Below are 19776 nucleotides of genomic sequence, written 5' to 3'. Positions count from 1 at the left end.
TCGCTGATCCTACTTATTATCTACCTTCGGAAGTCGATTTATTAATAGGTGCGGACTTATTTTGGGAAATTTTAAACGATAATAAAATACGATTAAAAAGTGGTCCGTACCTTCAAGGGGTTACCTACGCCATATCGAATGACAAATGATCGAAAATCAAAATATCGAATACGTTTCATCGAACGATCAAAATATCGAACGATCAAAATATCGAATGCTCAAAATATCGAACGTTCAGAATATCGAACCATCAAAATATCGAACGATCAAAATATCGAACGATCAAAATATCGAAAGTCGATATAGACGTTTTAATTAAATTTCATCATGCATCATTTCTTCAAGTTTATAAATTTTGAGAAATAATGTCCGTGGGGACCTATTATAAGCCTAGCCTGTCCCAAAAAGGAAAGTTCAGAAATGATGCGTGATGAAATTTAATAAAAACGTCTATAACGACTTTCGATATTTTGATCGTTCGATATTTTGATCGTTCGATATTTTGATGATTCGATATTCTGAACGTTCGATATTTTGAGCATTCGATATTTTGATCGTTCGATATTTTGATCGTTCGATGAAACGTATTCGATATTTTGATTTTCGATCATTTGTCATTCGATATGGCGTAGGTAACCCACCTTCAAGATACGAAATTGGGCTGGTTGATTTCCGGGCCAATTTATACGAATAAAATGCGTTGTAAACAAAACATTCAATGCAATTTTACACAAACTATCGATTTACAATTACGTCAATTTTGGGAATTGGAGGATAGTGGCTTAGTGGCCCTCGCGAAAATATACCTACCTGTGATGAACGTTGCGAGGAAATATTTAAAAATACGACAAAACGGGAAATAGATGGTAGGTTTTCAGTTCGAATACCTCTAAAGGAGTCAGCTGATTCGTTGGGTGACTCATATTCGGTTGCCTATAAACGATTTCTCTCTTTAGAACGGAAGTTAGAACGTATGCCTCAATATAAACGTATGTATGCGGATTTTATACGAGAATATAGGGATTTAGGTCACATGACAAAAATAAACGAGTACAGTGATCCACACTATTTTTTACCGCATCACGGCGTATTTCGCGAGAGTAGTAGGTACTACAACTAAATTAAGGGTAGTATTTGACGCCAGCTGCGCCACTACCTCTGATAAATCCTTAAACGATTTACAGTTTATCGGACCTAGGCTTCAAAACGATATTTTCTCGATTTTATTACGCTTTAGGCAATATTATTGGGTAGCAAGCGCGGACGTCGAGAAGATGTTTCGACAGACGCTCATTCATGAAGACCAGCGTAATTTACAGCTTATACTTTGGAGAGAAAGCTCTTCGGATCCGATAGACGTGTATAGGTTAAATACCGTGACGTATGGCACTGCGTCAGCGCCGTACCTTAGTATGCGATGCCTACAACAGGTAGCACAGGAATGCGACGATGAAAAAATATCGCGCATTATCAAAGAGGACTTTTACGTTGATGATCTAATTACAGGATGCGATGATCCTGCTGAATTGATAAATATTTGCGAAAAAATATCACAAATTTTAAGGCAATATTGTTACCCATTACGTAAATGGACATTTAACTGTGACGTAACCTCGACAAACTCGTCAAAAGAGTTGGCAATAGGCGAGCATATGTTACGGTTAATGTGATAAATTGAAAATTATTAATAATAACCGGTTATTATGAATAATCACCGACAGTCGCGGTAAAAGTGATAAATTAATCACATTTAACAGTGATTATTTAATAATTCAACCTTAGTAGGTACTAACAAATTTTATAAAAGAGAACAACATCTTGTGTACGCGCTCGTGTACAGCCAAACTTTTGAACGTTTTGATATCATATATTAATATAATTTGGCATAATGAGTTTGGAATGTTTCTTGCATAATATTACTTTTCCATGGTGCCTATAACGTAATGTTTTGTGAAAGTGAAAAATAGGTTAAGGTGCGGCGGGGGTGGCCCTTGGGCCACCCCTAAGCCGCCTATTTAGTTTTATACACACATAAATGACCTCATATTAATCACATTTACCAAATCATGCGGTAATTATTCATAATAACCGGCGATTATTCATAATTTTCACATTTATCACTTTGACCGTAACACATACACAAACAAAAACACTCGGTTTAGGATGGCATAATAAAAATGACCTACTTCATTTTACGTCCGAGTTAGGTAAGAACTGCGACAACACTCAATTAACTAAACGAAAGATGTTGTCAATCATTTCTCAAATTTATGACCCTTTAGGTCTCCTAGGCCCTGTTGTCATAATTTCTAAGATCATTTTACAAAAGCTGTGGCTATGTAAAATCGACTGGGATGACCTAGTACCGAGTGACGTCACAGAAAAATTCCATAAATTCATAGATTCGATTCAAAAACATTTACACGACATTAAAATTCCACGATGTGTTAGGGTTAGGGCAGCTCACACTCATCGTACGGAACTACATATTTTTTCAGACGCATCACAAGATGCATACGGCGCTTGTGCATATATTCGTACAATGGATGAGAATTCAGTAGTCTCGCTTAATCTACTATGTGCAAAAAGTAAAGTTGCTCCATTGAAAACGATCAGTATCCCAAAATTAGAACTTTGTGGTGCTTTAATTGGTGCGAGATTGTACAAAAAGATTGTCGAGTCACTTAGATTAAAATTCGATTCTGTTTGCTTTTGGACGGACTCAACAATCGTGATGGGGTGGTTACGTATGTCTCCACATTTATTAAAAACTTTTGTACAAAATCGAATAACAGATGTAAACGAGTTGACAGGCGATTCACTGTGGTTGCATATAGACGGCGATAAAAACCCAGCCGATCTAGTGTCAAGGGGCCTTTACATCGATGCACTAAAGAACAATAACCTGTGGTGGCACGGGCCTACCTTTTTACATTGTGCAGACTGGTCAAGGGATACTCAAGCGATACCTATCCGTAAAGATCTACCAGAGTTAAAACTTGAAATAGTTAGTGCAGTTTGTACAAATGCAGATAGCTTATTCGACTTCAAAAGGTTTTCACAGTTTAATAGATTGAAGCGGACTGGAGCGTACCTACTGAGGTTCATTCACAACACAATACACGCAATAAGCAGGCGCGACGCACCGGTCCCTTATCAGTCGCCGAGTTACACGATGCAGAAGTTGTTGTGACACGCTGCGCGCAAGATGTTTCCGACTGTATACAACAACTTATTAAACGAAATACCACTAACAAAATGTAAAGAAGCGAATGGTATTTTAAGTTTAAATGTATTTCTTGACGATAATAAATTAATTCGTGTGGGAGGTAGGTTATGCGATTCGTCCAGGTTTAATTATGATAAACGGCATCCTGCATTGTTGTGTAGCAAACATCATTTTACCGGTCTTTTATTTAAATACTATCATAAACATTTATTACACGCTGGACCCCAGCACCTATTGTGCACTATACGCGAAAGTTGGTGGCCTCTTTCTGGTAGGAATCTCGCTAGAAAAATAGTGCATGAATGCGTAAGGTGTTCACGCCTGAAAGGTAAAACTTTAACTCCAATAATGGGTAATTTACCTAAAGAACGTTTAGAGGCAGGTTTTCCTTTTATGTACACTGGCGTAGATTACGCGGGACCAGTTTTCATATTGAACCGCAAAGGTCGGGGGTCAAAATTAATAAAGGCATAGGTACATTTGTTTATTCGTTTGTTTTACAACTAGATGCATTCATTTAGAATTAGTAAGTGGCTTATCCACTAATGATTATATGTATTTTAGCGTTAAAGAGATTTATTTCAAGACGCGGAAAACCCGCAGAAATACACTCTGACAACGGAAAAAATTTCGTTGGAGCAGAAAAAGAGTTTCCATTATTAATTCAAGATAATATCGATAAAATTATAGATTTTACTGCCAACGATGGCATAAAATTTAAACATATTCCAGTATACGCTGCTCATTTTGGGGGACTTTGGGAGGCAGGAGTTCGATCATGCAAGCATCATCTTAGACGTATAGTAGGCAATGCTCACCTAACATGAGGAATTTAGCACTGTTTTAGTACTAACTGAAGCCATCCTGAATTCCCGTCCTCTATCAGCTATGTCTACAGATCCTTCCGACCTCTTACCCTTAACTCCTGCCCACTTTCTCATCGGCCGACCGTTGACCGCTCCAGCCTGCGAAGACATCACCGAGGTGCCGAGCAGTCGCCTGGCACGCTACGACCGAGTCGAGCAACTACGGCAACATTTCTGGAGGCGCTGGTCGACAGAATACGTGGCAGAGCTTCAACTAAGAACAAAATGGAAAACGCTTCTGCGTTTTCCATAAAACTAGATAGTCTTGTCCTTATCAAAGACGATCATCAATCGCCTCTCAAGTGGTGCCTGGGGAGAATCATACGCGTCTTCCCTGGCAGAGACGGAGTTTCACGAGTCGCTGACATTCGCACCGCGACGGGGACAGTACAGCGGGCCTTTTCAAAGATCTGCCCACTACCACTGCCCACTGCAGCTGAAATGTCGACGCCTGCAATCTCGTCGACGCCTGCGACCTCGTCGAGACCTGCGGCATCATCGGGGAGCCCTTCGATGACACACGCATGAAGATTCGATCATCATCATTTTGGAAGCTTGGAGCTTCCAAGGCCGGCGGCATGTTAACGCCATCTATCGGTGCATCAGCGCACATAATACGTCTGAAGTTGTATACGAGCAAGGAGCCTGGAGGGGAGCGCGGGGGCGGCCCGCGTCAACTTCACTCGATTACCAGCAAGAAAACACGAACGAACAACGGTTGTAAAATTAATTAGTGTCCGACCGAATATCCGTTTTCGTTTTCGGCCATTTTCGGCCAAAAAATGGACATTCGGCCATATTTTCGTTTTCGGCCAAAAACCAGCCGAAGCTTCGGCCAAACCGAATATCAGAAATACGTGAATAAGATGGGGACGTTTATCGTTCCGATATCTTCGGGAGTGAATCTGATGCACTCATGGTTCCAATCAGACTTGAACGGACGCGGTATTGTCACACTCTTTTGAAGTTTTGAAGTGAGGTTACGTTGTAAAGGGTGTCCAGCGAAAATTTTCCAAGTTCAAAATTGAATACAAATAAAACCAAAGAGTTTTCATTAAGTTTAATTGTTTCAAAATAGAGTCTAATGCGGATTTGAAATACGCCATGAGTCACTGGTCGGGAGCCTACAGAGCGTTCGCAGTTGAGCAATAAGTATTTGAAATGTATTGTCGAATGATCGATGAATGTCTGATACCACAACTGCAACTGCATTCCGGCCAACTACTATTTCAGCAAGAAGGTGTCTCACCACACACGGAGAGTACCTCGATGGAGACACTGAGGACTATTTTTTCTAGCCGCCTCGGTCACCAAATCTCACACCATGCGACTTTTTCTTGTGGGGATATCTCAAGTCAAAAGTTTACAGCAAACAATCCTTAAATAATTCAGGTTCTGTAAGAAAATATCCGCCGTGAAGTTGCAGGAAAATTATTAGCGCGATTTGCTCCCGCATAGTTGCGAATGTAAGGGTCCGGCTGTGAGAGTGCCTATAGTAAAACGGGCATCATTTAAAAGACATTGCCTATAAAAAAATAAATCCGCATTGTTAAACTCCAGTTTGCATTAATAGTAATAAATAATAAAAAAAAACATACGGGTCGAATTGAGAACCTCCTCCTTTTTTTGAAGTCGGTTGAAAATCATTAATTTATTTGTATGAATCATTTTTGAAAATGAAAAATTCCCACTGGACACCCTTTATTTCTTCTTCACTTCCCAATATTTCAATATACACCGGAAATAATATTCTACTAAGAATTCATAATTCAATTTTTTGTGTTTTAATGCCGGTTTTCTTTAATCAATCCTTATCAAAAACAACTGTCAAACGTCATTATGTTTTTGGTCAAAACATTAACGGTTTTCAAAGTTTTTACATAATTTCAGATTGAAATTTGAGAGTTGAAGGTCATTTTCGTTTTCGTTTTCGGCCGAAAATGAGACTACAGCCGAAGCTTCGTTTTCAACCGACTTCAAAAAAGGAGGAGGTTCTCAATTCGACCCGTATGTTTTTTTTCTATGTTTGTTACGCGATAACTCCGCCAATTATGAACCGATTTGAACAAATCTTTTTTCTGCGTATAGGTAATACCTCAAGGGTGGTCCCATTTAAATTTAATAATAGAAAAAACAACCCCCAAGGGTGGAAAATTGGGGATCAACTTTTTTATACGCAATATCTCCGCCGATTATAAATCAATTTGAACGATTATTTTTTTGTTGAATAGGTATTATCAAAAGGGTGGTTTCATGCGAATTTGAAGAAAATATTTAACCCCTAAGGGTGGAAAATTGGGGATGAACTTTTTTATACGCAATATTTTCAATTTTTAGTTTTTTTTGTGTTCACGCATTTGAAGTCGGTTTTATTTTTTTTAAAAGTTAATTATCGTTTCCGTTTTCGGCTGAAAATCCATATTCGGTCGGACACTAAAATTAATCTGAAAAGTAATCGAAATACACGAATTATTTCTTCAATCAGCGTTATTCATTCAATTAAACGTCGAAATAATATGTTATCTACCCTTCGCTGACTCACATCACAAAGCATGTCAACATAGACATCATTATTGCTTATCATGTCATAGGAATGTAGTTTTAATTTCATAAGTATTTTCAAAGTCTGCACTATAAAACTATACTACTTTATGAGATATGCCACTATATGTATTACAGGCGTTATACTATAGGCACTATAGTAATTTTCATTATTTTGGTTCTGTAACAGAACAGTCCCGCAAACAAAGTAGATACCTACCTACTTAACTTGACATTAGGAAGTTATTTTGGTTTTTTTTTTGATGCATAACAATGCAGGTATTTGACCACAATCGCACCTGATGTTAAGTGGGATTCAGTCTAGGATGGTACATATCTGCCCTGTAAGTGCCTATTCACTCTCGCCTTGAAAAGGCCCGGATTATAGATTATAGTTTATCCATCTGTCTAAAATATAAAATGAATAATATTATTGTTAGTTAAGTGCAGTTAATTTATGTGTTTCTCATTTAGCACCGACTGAACCTCAGAGTGCCCTGTGCTTATCTAAGTGTAGGTAATTAACCTGCCCACTTGAAGTACAAGTGGCATATCACTCATGTTGCTTCATAAACATTTTAATTACAAAGAGAAAGATAAACGTTATTTATTATATTTTGTACTTTTTACTCACATGATTTTATTTGAAGAATTGTATTTATTTGAGCGCTATGATCAAACTAACTTGTTTGTATGTTATTATTATTTAAACAGTCACAAAATGCTTCATACAAAAATTTTTCTACAGATGATAAAGCCATAAAACAATAATTTTTATTAATAACTAAGCAAATACCTACATTAAGTACCTGGAATCACCAGCTGATTAACTTTTTATTTACAAAATGAAGTATTTTTCCAAATTTTTACTACTTCTTTTCCATTTTCCAAAACCAATAAAAAATCCACAATCTTTAGCTGAATGTTCTGTCGCCGTACATTCAAACTATAGCATTAAGTGCCGGTACCTACCCTTAACTTTTTTATCGTTCTTGCCGATAGCAACAAGTCTATGTAGAAAGGGTCGCTTGGCCGGCGCCAAGACACCCACGCCACTCTAATTTGTCTTATGCTTACAAATGAAAGTGTGACGTCATGTCGAGACTATCGTAACAACGTTACCCGAAGAATGAGACAGCTGAAGTAGGTATAAATGTAGCAAGCTGAAGTTTAGTAGCAAAAAAATCTCGTACTTGTTTAATATCAGTTGCAGTCTGTCTGTTTATTGTAATTTCCAGCGTTTTGGTTAAATAAATAAATGAAATGCTCGTTTGCCTCCTGTCACAAAAAAAAAATATCGAAAAAAGATTTAATCTTCTAAAATAAGCTATAATACGATAACCGATACCATAAGCACAGATTAGGACCTGGCTGCGCACCAAAACAGAAGAAAAACCACACAGAATGGAAAAAATTGTGAAGGATGCAACAAACAAAAGATGCAGTTCCGGATGTATCGAAAAAGTTCTCTAAAAAAAGTCTTGTGTATCATTCAAAAAGATAATAAAACGCTATGAAATGCGATGGATTGTCTTTTAGACACGTACAAGAATACAAGATCGCTTCTGCTACGTCCTCAAAATAGAAAAATAATACAACGGGATTATAAAATTAGCACGTGCTGACACATCCGTATTAAATCTGAATTTACTGAAATTATTTTTAAAAAACATTCGAAACAAAGTGTGTCAAAACTTCGGACATAAAATAATGCGAAGCAATTTTCGCGCCGCGTGTTTAGAGCTGTAAAATATCCAATGTAACTAACATTAATTTAATGTATTAAAATAGTAGGTATAGCTATTCAGCAATAAGGAACATCGCAAACTTTATTTGGCTACATAAAAACTTCTTACCTGTTTCTAATCTTCCACCCAATCTCATTTCAGTGTTTGACCCTGATTCCTTCTTAACTCTACAGTATTAATACCACCCTCCTTTCCAGATCACGGGTATGATCATATTGATCGTGGGCGCCAAGGCCATGATCAGTCTCTCTCCCTACTACACGAGCGGACCGGTGGTGCTGATCATCGTCGGAGTGATCGTCTTCATCGTCGCCTTCTTCGGATGCTGCGGCGCCGTCAAGGAGAACCACTGCATGATCATCACGGTGAGTTTCTTAATCATAGAATAGAATAGGATAGAAAACTTTTTATTTCTAAGAAAGGTATACAAGCAGGCAATACATAGATACATACAGGGAGAGATACACAAGTGGACTGCTTGAGCCCCTCTAACAAAAAGGCATCCGCTCAGCGTACATCAAGACTGCCAGGGCTTGTCTTGAAACTGATTGATCATGGATTCATAGGATCCTGATTTCTGCCGGGCTGGGATCCGCGCCGTGATAAAATCTTATCAATGATTGTATACGACAAACGTATGGGCTTATCGGTCGATAAAATGGCGCGATACAAGCGTATCTCGGCTCGCATCCTACGCTTACTGGTCTGCAATTATAGGGGATCGGCCACCACATCGTCAAACGCTGTTTCTCTTTATGACTTGTACGGAAATAATACCCACGTCTAACGCGCATATCCGCTCACTTTGAAAGTCACCTATCAATAAAATCGAAGTCTTATGAGTCAGAGGAATCTTTTATTATCAACGCTAGGGTTATCTTTTTCAATAGCGGACTAAGGTACACAGGTTTTATTGGGTTTACTTACTTGTTGAATGGAAAGAAATTCGTCATGGGGTCTTACGTTACCTGCTGCAGCCCCCAACGAATTTCCCCTTCTAAACAAAAATTTCGTTAACTCCATGTGGCACAAGGGTACTTAACTGTGAATATGTTCAGAAACTCCATAACATCGTTTAGTACTTTACTTAAACATAAGTATGACGTGTTTTCTAGAACTTGTGGTGATTGCGGTTTAAGGAAGTAAATCTTTATTGTAGACTCATTCATGCAACGATAAACTAGAGTTATTGATTATAAATAATAATAACAAACATTAATGACTGATCAGTCTTTAACGTCATATGCAACTACATACTTGTTACTTATTTATTGATACGATAGTTTTCAACTTGGAGGTCATTAGCTAAGATAACCAAGCTGTTTACTTGGATTTATACTGCGTAGGAAAATAAACAATTTCACTCTACAAGTTGATGGTTACCTCAGATCATAGAAGGGAATAGATCGACGGTCCCTACGTATAGTTCAGTATCTACCAGTTCCGTGATTTGCCGTTTTTGTTTGCAAAACCTTCAGAGCACCCAAGAGTTTCGGCTCAGTTAAAAAAACATACAGTTTTTATTCAAATTGAACCTTAAAACGTCAAAAAACAAATCCCGCAACTACAAAATTAGAACGATTTCCGCAGTAAAATTGCATTAGTGGGAGTTAAGAAATTTTACGTTGGACCGCACGCCTTAATCCGCGCGCCCAGCCCCGCAACTGCCACTTTCATCCGCGCAGATCGAGTAAATTGATACGTAATTTATGAAGGAAATAGGTATTATTATGATTTCTGACTTAATTTATTTCAGTCAACATTAAACCAACGGTAAATTAATCAGTTAACTGTAGGCATAACGTAGTTGCGTTGTTTTACTCGGGAAAATTAAAGTAACTATTATACGTAGGTGGCACTTACTTATTTTTACGTCGGAAAATTCAAGAATCTTCTAGCCGTAACTGCCACTATAAATGTTTTACTTTGGAAAAGTTTGTTTTATGTCTATAAGTTAGTGCCAGTAACGGTGTTTTACGCTGAGAAATTGTATTTTAGCAATATTTGGTGGACACAAAAGTGAAGACAAAACAATACAAAATATGATATACAACACGACTGAAGTATAGGGTCATTTATTAGACTCAACGCAACCAAGTTCTTCTCCTATACTACTTTATAATACATGATATAAGTAAAAAATCGTAAAATTTATTTTATTTATTTATTAAGCATATTAAGGCATTCAGAAATAAAGATAAGCAGGTAACACTTACAAACAAAAGTTTAAATTAACTGCATTTAGAATCTACTATTACATGATAATGCTTACATGATTATTGCAAACATATACCCGTCAGAAGGATGAGGTATACCCACTAAAAATACCCTGGTGCCCCGTCACTCTCTATAAGTGCTAACTTTGAGATTCCGGACAAAGATCTCCCACCTACACGGCGACAGTTGGGACGAGAGCAACTGGAAGTACACAGCTTTTCCGTACACACACTCACCGTCAGCAGACGGTGGTGGTGGCCTATCTATGCAATGCCTTCCGTGCGGCCTCACGCCCCCGTTACGCTGGCCATTACCGAGGAAGGAAGATAGGAGGCAATCATACTGTCACCTTCCCTGGAGCGAATTAAAATGCACCCGCACTTGGTTCGTAGTTGCGCTATCGTACTGCAGCTTCTTGTGGCACCTTGTCTTCTCAGATAGATGTGCTTCATTACCACCCAACTTTTGTCTTACCGTCCACATAGCTTTGACTATGCTATCCCGCAAGAATATGGTGTGTCGTATGCTCCTAGCCACCGCAATACAGGTAGGGCTCGAAGGATCCGTGCCCAGTCATGGTGCGATCGCTAGAGCAACCTTAAACTTCAGCACGAGTGCGAATAAGGTTCGGCGACCCAACTTAGCCACGGCCCACGGCGAGGTGGTTTATCAACTATTAGACTACAGCACAGTCTAGCGAGTCTCACGTCAAACGGCCTCTCTGTCCTCCTATGGCGGAGCTTTCACCTCGTTCTTCACGCTGCGTTAAAGACAACGATGTAGCCCTGTAGACTTTCTGGGTCTGTTAAGGTCTTAGAAGATGGGCAGCGTTACCCTTTCCTATGAGGGTGATGCCTTAGATGGGACAGAATCATGCTTTTGAGGGTACCAGTATAGATAGCGTATCTCCATAGCCTTCCGACATGAGAGTTTTCGCACCTCCAAATTAGGGAAGCAGCCATGAAAAAGCAAGCTGTCTTCCATTCGCACGGCGACGGATTGGAAAAAGTGCGAGCTGCCACTGGTTATATACATAAGGTCACCGTATTTGCGCTCACTACTTGGCGCCACTGGTGATTAACAGGATAACTCTTAGATATTTTATCTGGGCCTTAGTTTTGACAGTGGTGTGGGCGTCAAGTGAAGGTGTCAGGGATGCCTTTAAATATATGTGGTCCCTGGCCTAGGGCGACCATAATGCCGTCTGTGGCGACCAGGCAAGCCGCCTCGCTGTGAAAGTTATTTATTTATTTATGAGGATATTCTTGTAATGATGAAACTATCTGCATGACAGATACCTTGAAATATCCATGCCTTGAAAAGGGTTCCATTTAGTACCCAGTTGTATTCAATGTTCCACAAGATCGAACTCAAAAAAGAGCCATGTGGATCTTCGTACTCGATGCCATGCTGTCAAACTTGGCCGGCACTATTGATAAAGAAAATTTACCGGTTCTACAAGTATTCTTCAGTCAAAAGACCCCTTAGATAATGAAGAATCTTAAGACATTGAGTGCCTCCAAAATGCAACTATCTGGGAAACGAGGCGGGACGCTGTTATGCCTCGTCGAGCAGGACTATGGGCCTAGAGTGAGAGTGTAAGATGTGGTGTCAAAGTAAGACTGATGTCAAGATGTCAGACAACTACGCCGTATCAACCGCTGATGGAATTTATTGAAAGACGTGTATTAGCTGCCGAATGCTTTATTGCACTGATTATAAAAATGTTAGAACTACCAAAGTCCCAAATGTAGGTCAGGCGTAGCTGGCCAAAGTGCATGAATAAAATGCAAGTTAACAATAAATTAATTAGTAATAAAAATGTGCGAGTTGACTCGTACAGAGAGTTACTGTAATAGTAGCTGAACTTTGTTCCCGTGTACAACTACTTATGTGGCAGTTAATAATTTAAACAAATATATTCCTCCGACGTAAAAGTTAGTAAGTACCACTTACGTAATTTGTAATTAGAAACTTTCCGTTGTATAAGTGAGTAAATGACAAATAATACACTTATTGTGATTATTTTTTGATAATTCTTCATGTTTTATAAAATATACCTCATATAAAACTATCATACCAAATTTCATCAATGTATGATAAATGGAACGCGAGCTACACATGTTTAAACCTTCAAACCGCTCTCCTGTAAAATTGACCGTTTTCAGATACGTTTTTATACGTAGGGACCGTCGAGATGTGAAACGGGGGCGTGGCGCGTGTCTCCGCGATATGCCCAGAAACGAACATCGGCCGCGTAGCTAGGTTAGTCGCGATTCAGTCGTACTAAGGAAATGTTCTCCGATATTTTGGATAATGCGTCGTTACGTGCAATAAAACAAGTGAAACGAAGAACTACAGGAACAATGGAATCATTTACTACATGTAAGTATTGCAAATCCACTGGTATTTTGCTTATAAATAAAAATAACTAAACATTTTTACGAACGAATTCAGTGCCGTAACAGTTACTGCGATATCGAAATCAGTGGTGATAAAAATTCTAACACACTTGTACATTGACGATTTAGTTAGCAACTACTTTATGTCATGCTCAACTACTGCGCAATGTATTTAATTTCTTCCTATATCCACTGTCGTGTGAAAATACACAGTACGGCCGCATGTGCCGGTCGTAACATAGTGCCGTGCTCGTGTTCTAATGCGGTTTCCTATTATCGATAAATAGAAGTAAATTATAATTTTCTATTTTGTAATTTTAAATAAAAAAATGATGTGTTACTTGCGATTATAAGATTTTACCAAAAAAATAATAACAGTAGAAGTAATTAGTAACTGTCAACTATGTAATTACTATAAGAGCTAGTTGAAAGCCTAATATAGGCATTATTTTTGATAAACATATGCGGTACGCAGATCGCTTAATTAAAAAGTAAATGCGTGATAGTAGTTAATAATAACGTATAATAATAAAAAGGTTTTCATACATAAGCATTTTGTGAAACTAGTTTCGAGCCTTGCCCCTAGCGATTTAAAGTATCGATATCTTGTCGACTCCATTTTATCTTTGTTCTCTCACTAGCATTTTCTTAGTGTGCGTCACGTAACGCGGCCATTGATTGGCCATAAGGCACGCCTTCTGGGCAATCACAGCACTTTTAAGCCGGTTGCACATGTTGTCGTAGACTCACAGTCGCTTTGTTTTTACACAGTTGAATGTGTGTGTGGGAGCTGTGGTGGGGGAAATGTGGGGACACTGGTTCTCGTTGTAGTTACGCGCGACTTCATATCTATTCTCTTTCTATGATCTGAGGTGGTTACCAACTGTTGCCCTGTTTTTGTGGAAGCCACGTGACATGATCTGGCCCTGACCTTCAGTCAGCCGGTCGGCCATGCGGACAAAATAACAGATGCAGATAGATTGTTTAAGAGCGTTGTAGCAAAAAGTTGGCGTTCGAATTTTAGGTTTTTATTGCTTGACGTCGCGTAGTGAGTGCGCAAACTGCATTTATCTGTACAATTTCAACGCTGCGTCGACTAAACGATCTTAATCCGTAGTTGTATCGTACCTAAGACAGTACATCATACATAATAATAAAGAAATAATGTATAAATTTACCTATTTGATTTTTTCTGTTTTTTTTTTTTTTTTTTTATGTGTCAGATCAGACTTTTAGCAAAATCAAGTTACGTAATTAATGTATTTTTTACACTAGTAAATCCCGCGACAAGTTTTTAATCTTTAAATTGAGTAAAGTAATAAGTTGATGGGTTTGAAAGAATTTATGTTTTATTTTATTCTTTTTACAGCATCAAAAGCTTGTTTATGAAAAATATTTACTATTTAAATTTTCCTTTTTGACTTTTTAGTTTTTATGATGCGGGATGGAAAAATTAAAATTTATTCTGATTTTGTGACGTTTCCGCAAATAAATATGGATAGGTTAAATAAATAGAATGAAATGTATGAAAACGAGCGTGCCATTTATTAAACGTTATCTATAATATCTGTGTCCATCAAAGAGCTCGTAACTAAACATCGTAAGCGCCGTTTCAAATTATTATCTAAAAGTTAATAATAAATATTTAGTTTTTGTAAATCTAAACAAGTCAGGAAATCAAAGAGGTAAATACTGATATCATTGTGATTTTATAGAATTTATTATTATAAACCACGGTCGTATAATGCTAAAAAATCAGAGGTAACTTTAAGATTTTTATCCATAGAGCAAAATTTATCTAATCGTGTTTTTAAACAGTTATCCCATTAGGTACACATGCGTTCTGTAATACAAACCCATCAAAAACAATACTTGTCAAAAAACCAAGTCTCACTACTCAGTTGTTCTACGGTAAAAAGTTGTGAGATCCATGTAATACCAAGTCCAGTCCAGTAAATCATTAACGTTTTACATAAATATATTAACTTGGCCATCGCATGAAAACACGTGTAAATTAAATTATTTAGTGCGAAATGAAACGAAATTTTGCATGCCTGTGTAGACATGCAAAATTTCAGCTCAATGGGAAAACGGGAAGTAAGTAAATTTTAAGTTGCAAGATTTTACAACTCCAGATGTCAAAGAAAATAAAAGCTTGTAGATAGCTTTACAAAGAAAAGAAAGATTTATGAAGAAAATAAAAAGTACTGTCTACGATACATTTGTTAGGCCGTGTTGCACCGTCTTACTTTAACATTGACATCAAAATTTTGGATGTCAAAATTCTGTCTAACATAAAACACCGGTTATTGTCAGTTAGGGTCAAAGTTAGGTGGTGCATTTTAGCCTTAGTGTATTTTAATTAAATTTAATACAAATCGGCCATTCTCAGATGAGCTAGTTTTTGCGTGTCCGGGCTGTTAATTCGTTAAAAATGACAAATTAGAGACATGCAAGTATTTTTATATGTTACTTAACAACCCTATCCAGTTGTGCATTAAATCATAGGCCTCTATTTTAAGTATTTGTGACTTAATTAATTTCATGAACCTCTGTTCTCTAATTACCGTTACGCGTCCGCACACCGACTTAATGTTAAAAGTTGGCTGTAATTTTTATGTCGTATAGATTTGGTTCACTCCATTCAACATTTTAAAGAGTACAAAAGATTGTCTTATGCATAGCAAAATATCTATTCAATAGAACCATTCTGTAAATAATTAGAATTAAAAAACTGCTTGTCCGAGCGAAAGTCCTAATTCCCGTGACGTTTTCTGTTTTTGGACACACAAGCCTAAATAATAATATTTGACACATCATTTACGCGCGCGGCGCGAGCCCTTAGTTAGTTCTAAGACCTGTTAGCAAGTAGACGTCTATTGCGTTGGCGTACCGTCGATGAATTGCGTAAGAGTATAATTACCATATCTTTGGTTTTCAATTTTTCTATTTACCATGTCCTTATTTTTATATTCGATTTTTGAAGGTAGATCCACGTTGTTAATTTAAATAGAATCATTACTTTGGCCTTCATACGTTGTAGTAAGACAGTATTTGCATAAGCTGCAGATTTTGGAAATTTTGAAGAAAACCTATCGTTTTATAATTTCCATGTACTAATTACCATATATTTATAATCACCGTTGCATAAAATTATTACCTACAAATTGCACTCACGATTGAATTATGTATGATGATAAAATATGAAATATACCTAGACTTTCCCATAACAACTTTACGTACTTTTCTTTCAATCTGACATCAAAATTTTGAAAAGCTTTCGTTAGAGTAACCTCGAAAGAGATTCGATTTCATGACGAATGTTCAGCTTCAGTTGCTGCATGGTTGTTGGATTTTAGAGTATATTTTAACCCCTAAGGTAACCCCACAAAAAGAAGTTAGCTGGAGTGAAATCGGGGCTTCTTGATGGCCAGGAGATGTCACCCCTGCGTGAAACATGTCTCGTACCAGACACTTATTTTTACTATTAATATCATTGATATTTACATGTTAAATCATTAATTAATTCTAATATAATACCATTAAAATCTATTCATATTACCTTTGCATATATGCAATGGATACTGGGCAGAAGAAGCTTGGAGAACAAACAATATACAAATATATCCTAAGACTCATGCAGACATAATGGCAGCGACTTAGCCTCGCAAATGTAGAAATACTTTAACGTTTTCAAAATAAAGTATTAAAAATCTTGAGCTGTGCACCTTGGTTTACAAAGTCCACTGAAGTGATACCAAACGTCAAAGAGGGTGTAGAAAATTCCTGTAAAGCTTACAAACAAAGACTAGACCGTCATGAAATCTATTTGCTGCATCCCTTCTAAATTCTGAGAATTCTGCATAGGCTCAGGAGAAAGCGAATAGCATCAATCTGAAAACTTGTTGTAAAAGAATCGAGGTGACAAATCATGGGATATGCAGAGCTGGAACTGTCATTATTACAAATTCAATTTAATCTGATAATGGCTGATCGCAGATAGATTAAAAAGAGGAAAAATCACTTATATCATTAATTACTTTTTCGATATATGCATATCCGAAAAGTCTAATTCTCCTACCTGCCTCCTGATCCATTAATTACACTGCACAACAAAATTGCAACTTTTGGCTGATGATTGACTTTCATTACATGATGTTTACTAATTTGACGTCGCTGATTCTGAATCTGCCGTCCATTTTTTCGTAGCAGCTCTTGTTTACGTGTTATAGCTTTCACTCAAAAATTGCTAAATTTCAGTCTTAATTCGCCGACAGTTCAAAAAATACTATGTTTTCTTTGTATAATTTAATATGGTAGCATTAAGAAGTGTTTGTGTGAATGATCTAAATCAATTTTGTTTCATTTGCGGACAGGATATGTTTAAATAATCCGTTTAAATGTGACAAAGTTCGTAAAATTGGCTTACAAAAATTAGTTTGGGGACCCAGTGGAAATGAAAGATAAGCCTTGAATTCCGCAAAAGGCATGGAAAAGATGCGTTGAGTTTTTACGTTTATAAACAAATAAGAATATGTGTAGATTTAGGTACGAAACCGCTATGATCTGAAAGGAACCCTTGAACCATCGCGACGACTGTTATTTTTATTTTTGAACAAAAATGGTAGTAACCAAAAAATATTGAACTAAATGGTAATTCCTTGCATACGTTTGGCATGTAGACGTCTTTTCAACCCTAAGAAGTCACCTAAACCTCATGTTGATACTTCACATGAGGATTTTGAGGCGAAAACTGTCAGTGTGGTAGAGACTTTGAATGGGACCCGAAATTTTCAAAACCATCAAGCCAAGATGGTTTAAACGATCGTTTTAGAGATTTAGGATCTTCAAGTCTTCCGAAAAGACACGGAATGAGTTATTATGGCATTTTAATATTTTTTTTTGGAAAATCCGAAAAATCTTTCTATTCTTACACATCGAACAACGTATGAGTCACTTACAAACATGTTTTTTTGGTTGGATGTAATATAAACATCGAATTACACTCTCTTCGCAATCACCTGAACAATTTTATCACAACTCTTAAGGATCTAAGTGAATAACATGGCGAGCAAATCCACCAGGGCCTTCGTACGATAGAGGGACGCTATCAGGGCCACTGGAATGCACACATGATGGCTGACTGCTGTTGAATCATTCAGAAACGCTGTCTGCCTTCAGCATCAGCAAGGAAGTCAAATAAAAGAAAGATTTTTCAACTTAACAACTTCATAAAATAGAATCATCTCTAAAAAAAGAGTGTTTTTTTACAAAAAGACCCAAGTGTCATATTTTTTTAACCAGAGCTGATACAGATATTTCAATCACAGATTTGAAATCGTCATTAAAAATTGGACTAATATCATGTAACATAACCCAATCATCAGAAATGCTGTTGTGCAGTGTTATCTTTACGTTAAATCGTTTGTACCACATTTAAATCAAATAAATTATGATTAAAGTTCCTGTTATAGCCTCGATTCTTGCAGTATACTGAAAATAACTTGATACAATAAATAATAGAAATTAGTGTTTTTCGTTTTGCAAAGGGTTTATTGTGTACCTACAGCTTTTTTTATGACGCTATGTATATTTGTATACAAATTTATCAATGCAAGATGTTGTTTTTTTTGCTATTTTACATATCTTTTCTAATTACCGTTAGATTAAGTATTAGCCTTATCTAATTACCGTGACCATAAAATTTTTGGATCTCATTTACGCAAAAACCGCTTTGAATAATTTGACGCCTTTACGATTGTTAAATTCGTACTTTTCATGTGTTTTATATTTAAATGCATTTAAGTCAATTAAGCCAAATTTCAAAAATGATATGGTAATTAGGCTGAGAACGCCTGATCGTGAGAATGACCGAAATAAGGATGACGAAAATAATCGATAAGTGATCTCACTCGAATATTTCTTATAGTAGGTATACAAGATGTCGAACAAATGGTTAGGCTTACTGAAAAAGTGCTTCATGAGACCTAGCAAACGGCATCAATAATATGTTTAAGAACGAACTGAATCTATTCAAAAAACCTATATTTCCAGCTTTCATACATTTAATACTGTTACAAACAAACACGAAATCAATGGTTTCTGAGAATTCTGAGTGCCTTAATGCAGGGTTCGAGGATATATATCAAGGGATATATATCTTGATATATATCGGATATAATTATGTATATCCGATATACAACGTGTCCCAAAATTCAACGATAAGCCGGCGCCGCAGGGTGGGCATAGTCATGACTACTTTAGGAAAAATAAGAAAAAAAATCTAACTTAATTATTTTTTAAGTTACACAATAAATTATGAAATTCGTCGAAAAATGACACCCCTTATGATATTTTACATTACCACGACCACAATTTTTAAAACATTTCTGTTTTTTTGTTTGTATCGGCAACTTAAGTAGTGTTGCTGTCCACCCCAACTCTTAAAACCCCCAGAATCCTTGCAGTTTTTACACAAAAGGTAATCAAAATATGTTATTTCCTTAAAATTTTCCACTATTTTTACTTTCACTCCACTTTGACTCGTCATTTTGTAAAAAAAAAGTATGAACACTACTGCGGCAAGTTTTTATAAAGATGACGCAACTATTCAAGATTCCAAAATGGTATAATACTCTAAGAAAACTAGTCACAAAAAAGATATCCGTACCATTTTTACAAGCACTTCGCTTGTTAGTTAGTATGGGACAAATCTTCCAACTGAATTTAAGACCAGTTCTCCTCAACCGATTGAGCTGAAATTTGGTATACTT

General features: G+C 36.9%; 1 protein-coding gene across 1 annotated transcript in view; it reads left to right on the top strand.

Moving 5' to 3' along the window:
* Positions 1 to 19776, top strand: part of LOC135071687 (CD63 antigen-like) — a 62157-nt gene that overhangs the window by 19402 nt on the left and 22979 nt on the right. Inside the window, exon 4 of the mRNA XM_063965465.1 lies at positions 8582 to 8749. Within this exon, the coding sequence (XP_063821535.1) occupies positions 8582 to 8749 (168 nt within the window). The remainder of the gene's footprint in view (positions 1 to 8581; positions 8750 to 19776) is intronic.

Source organism: Ostrinia nubilalis, chromosome 5 (assembly GCF_963855985.1).
Source record: "Ostrinia nubilalis chromosome 5, ilOstNubi1.1, whole genome shotgun sequence".
NCBI classification, from domain to species: domain Eukaryota; kingdom Metazoa; phylum Arthropoda; class Insecta; order Lepidoptera; family Crambidae; genus Ostrinia; species Ostrinia nubilalis.
The sequence above is the reverse complement of the archived record's forward strand: the minus strand, read 5'-3'. Positions and strand labels throughout refer to the sequence as shown.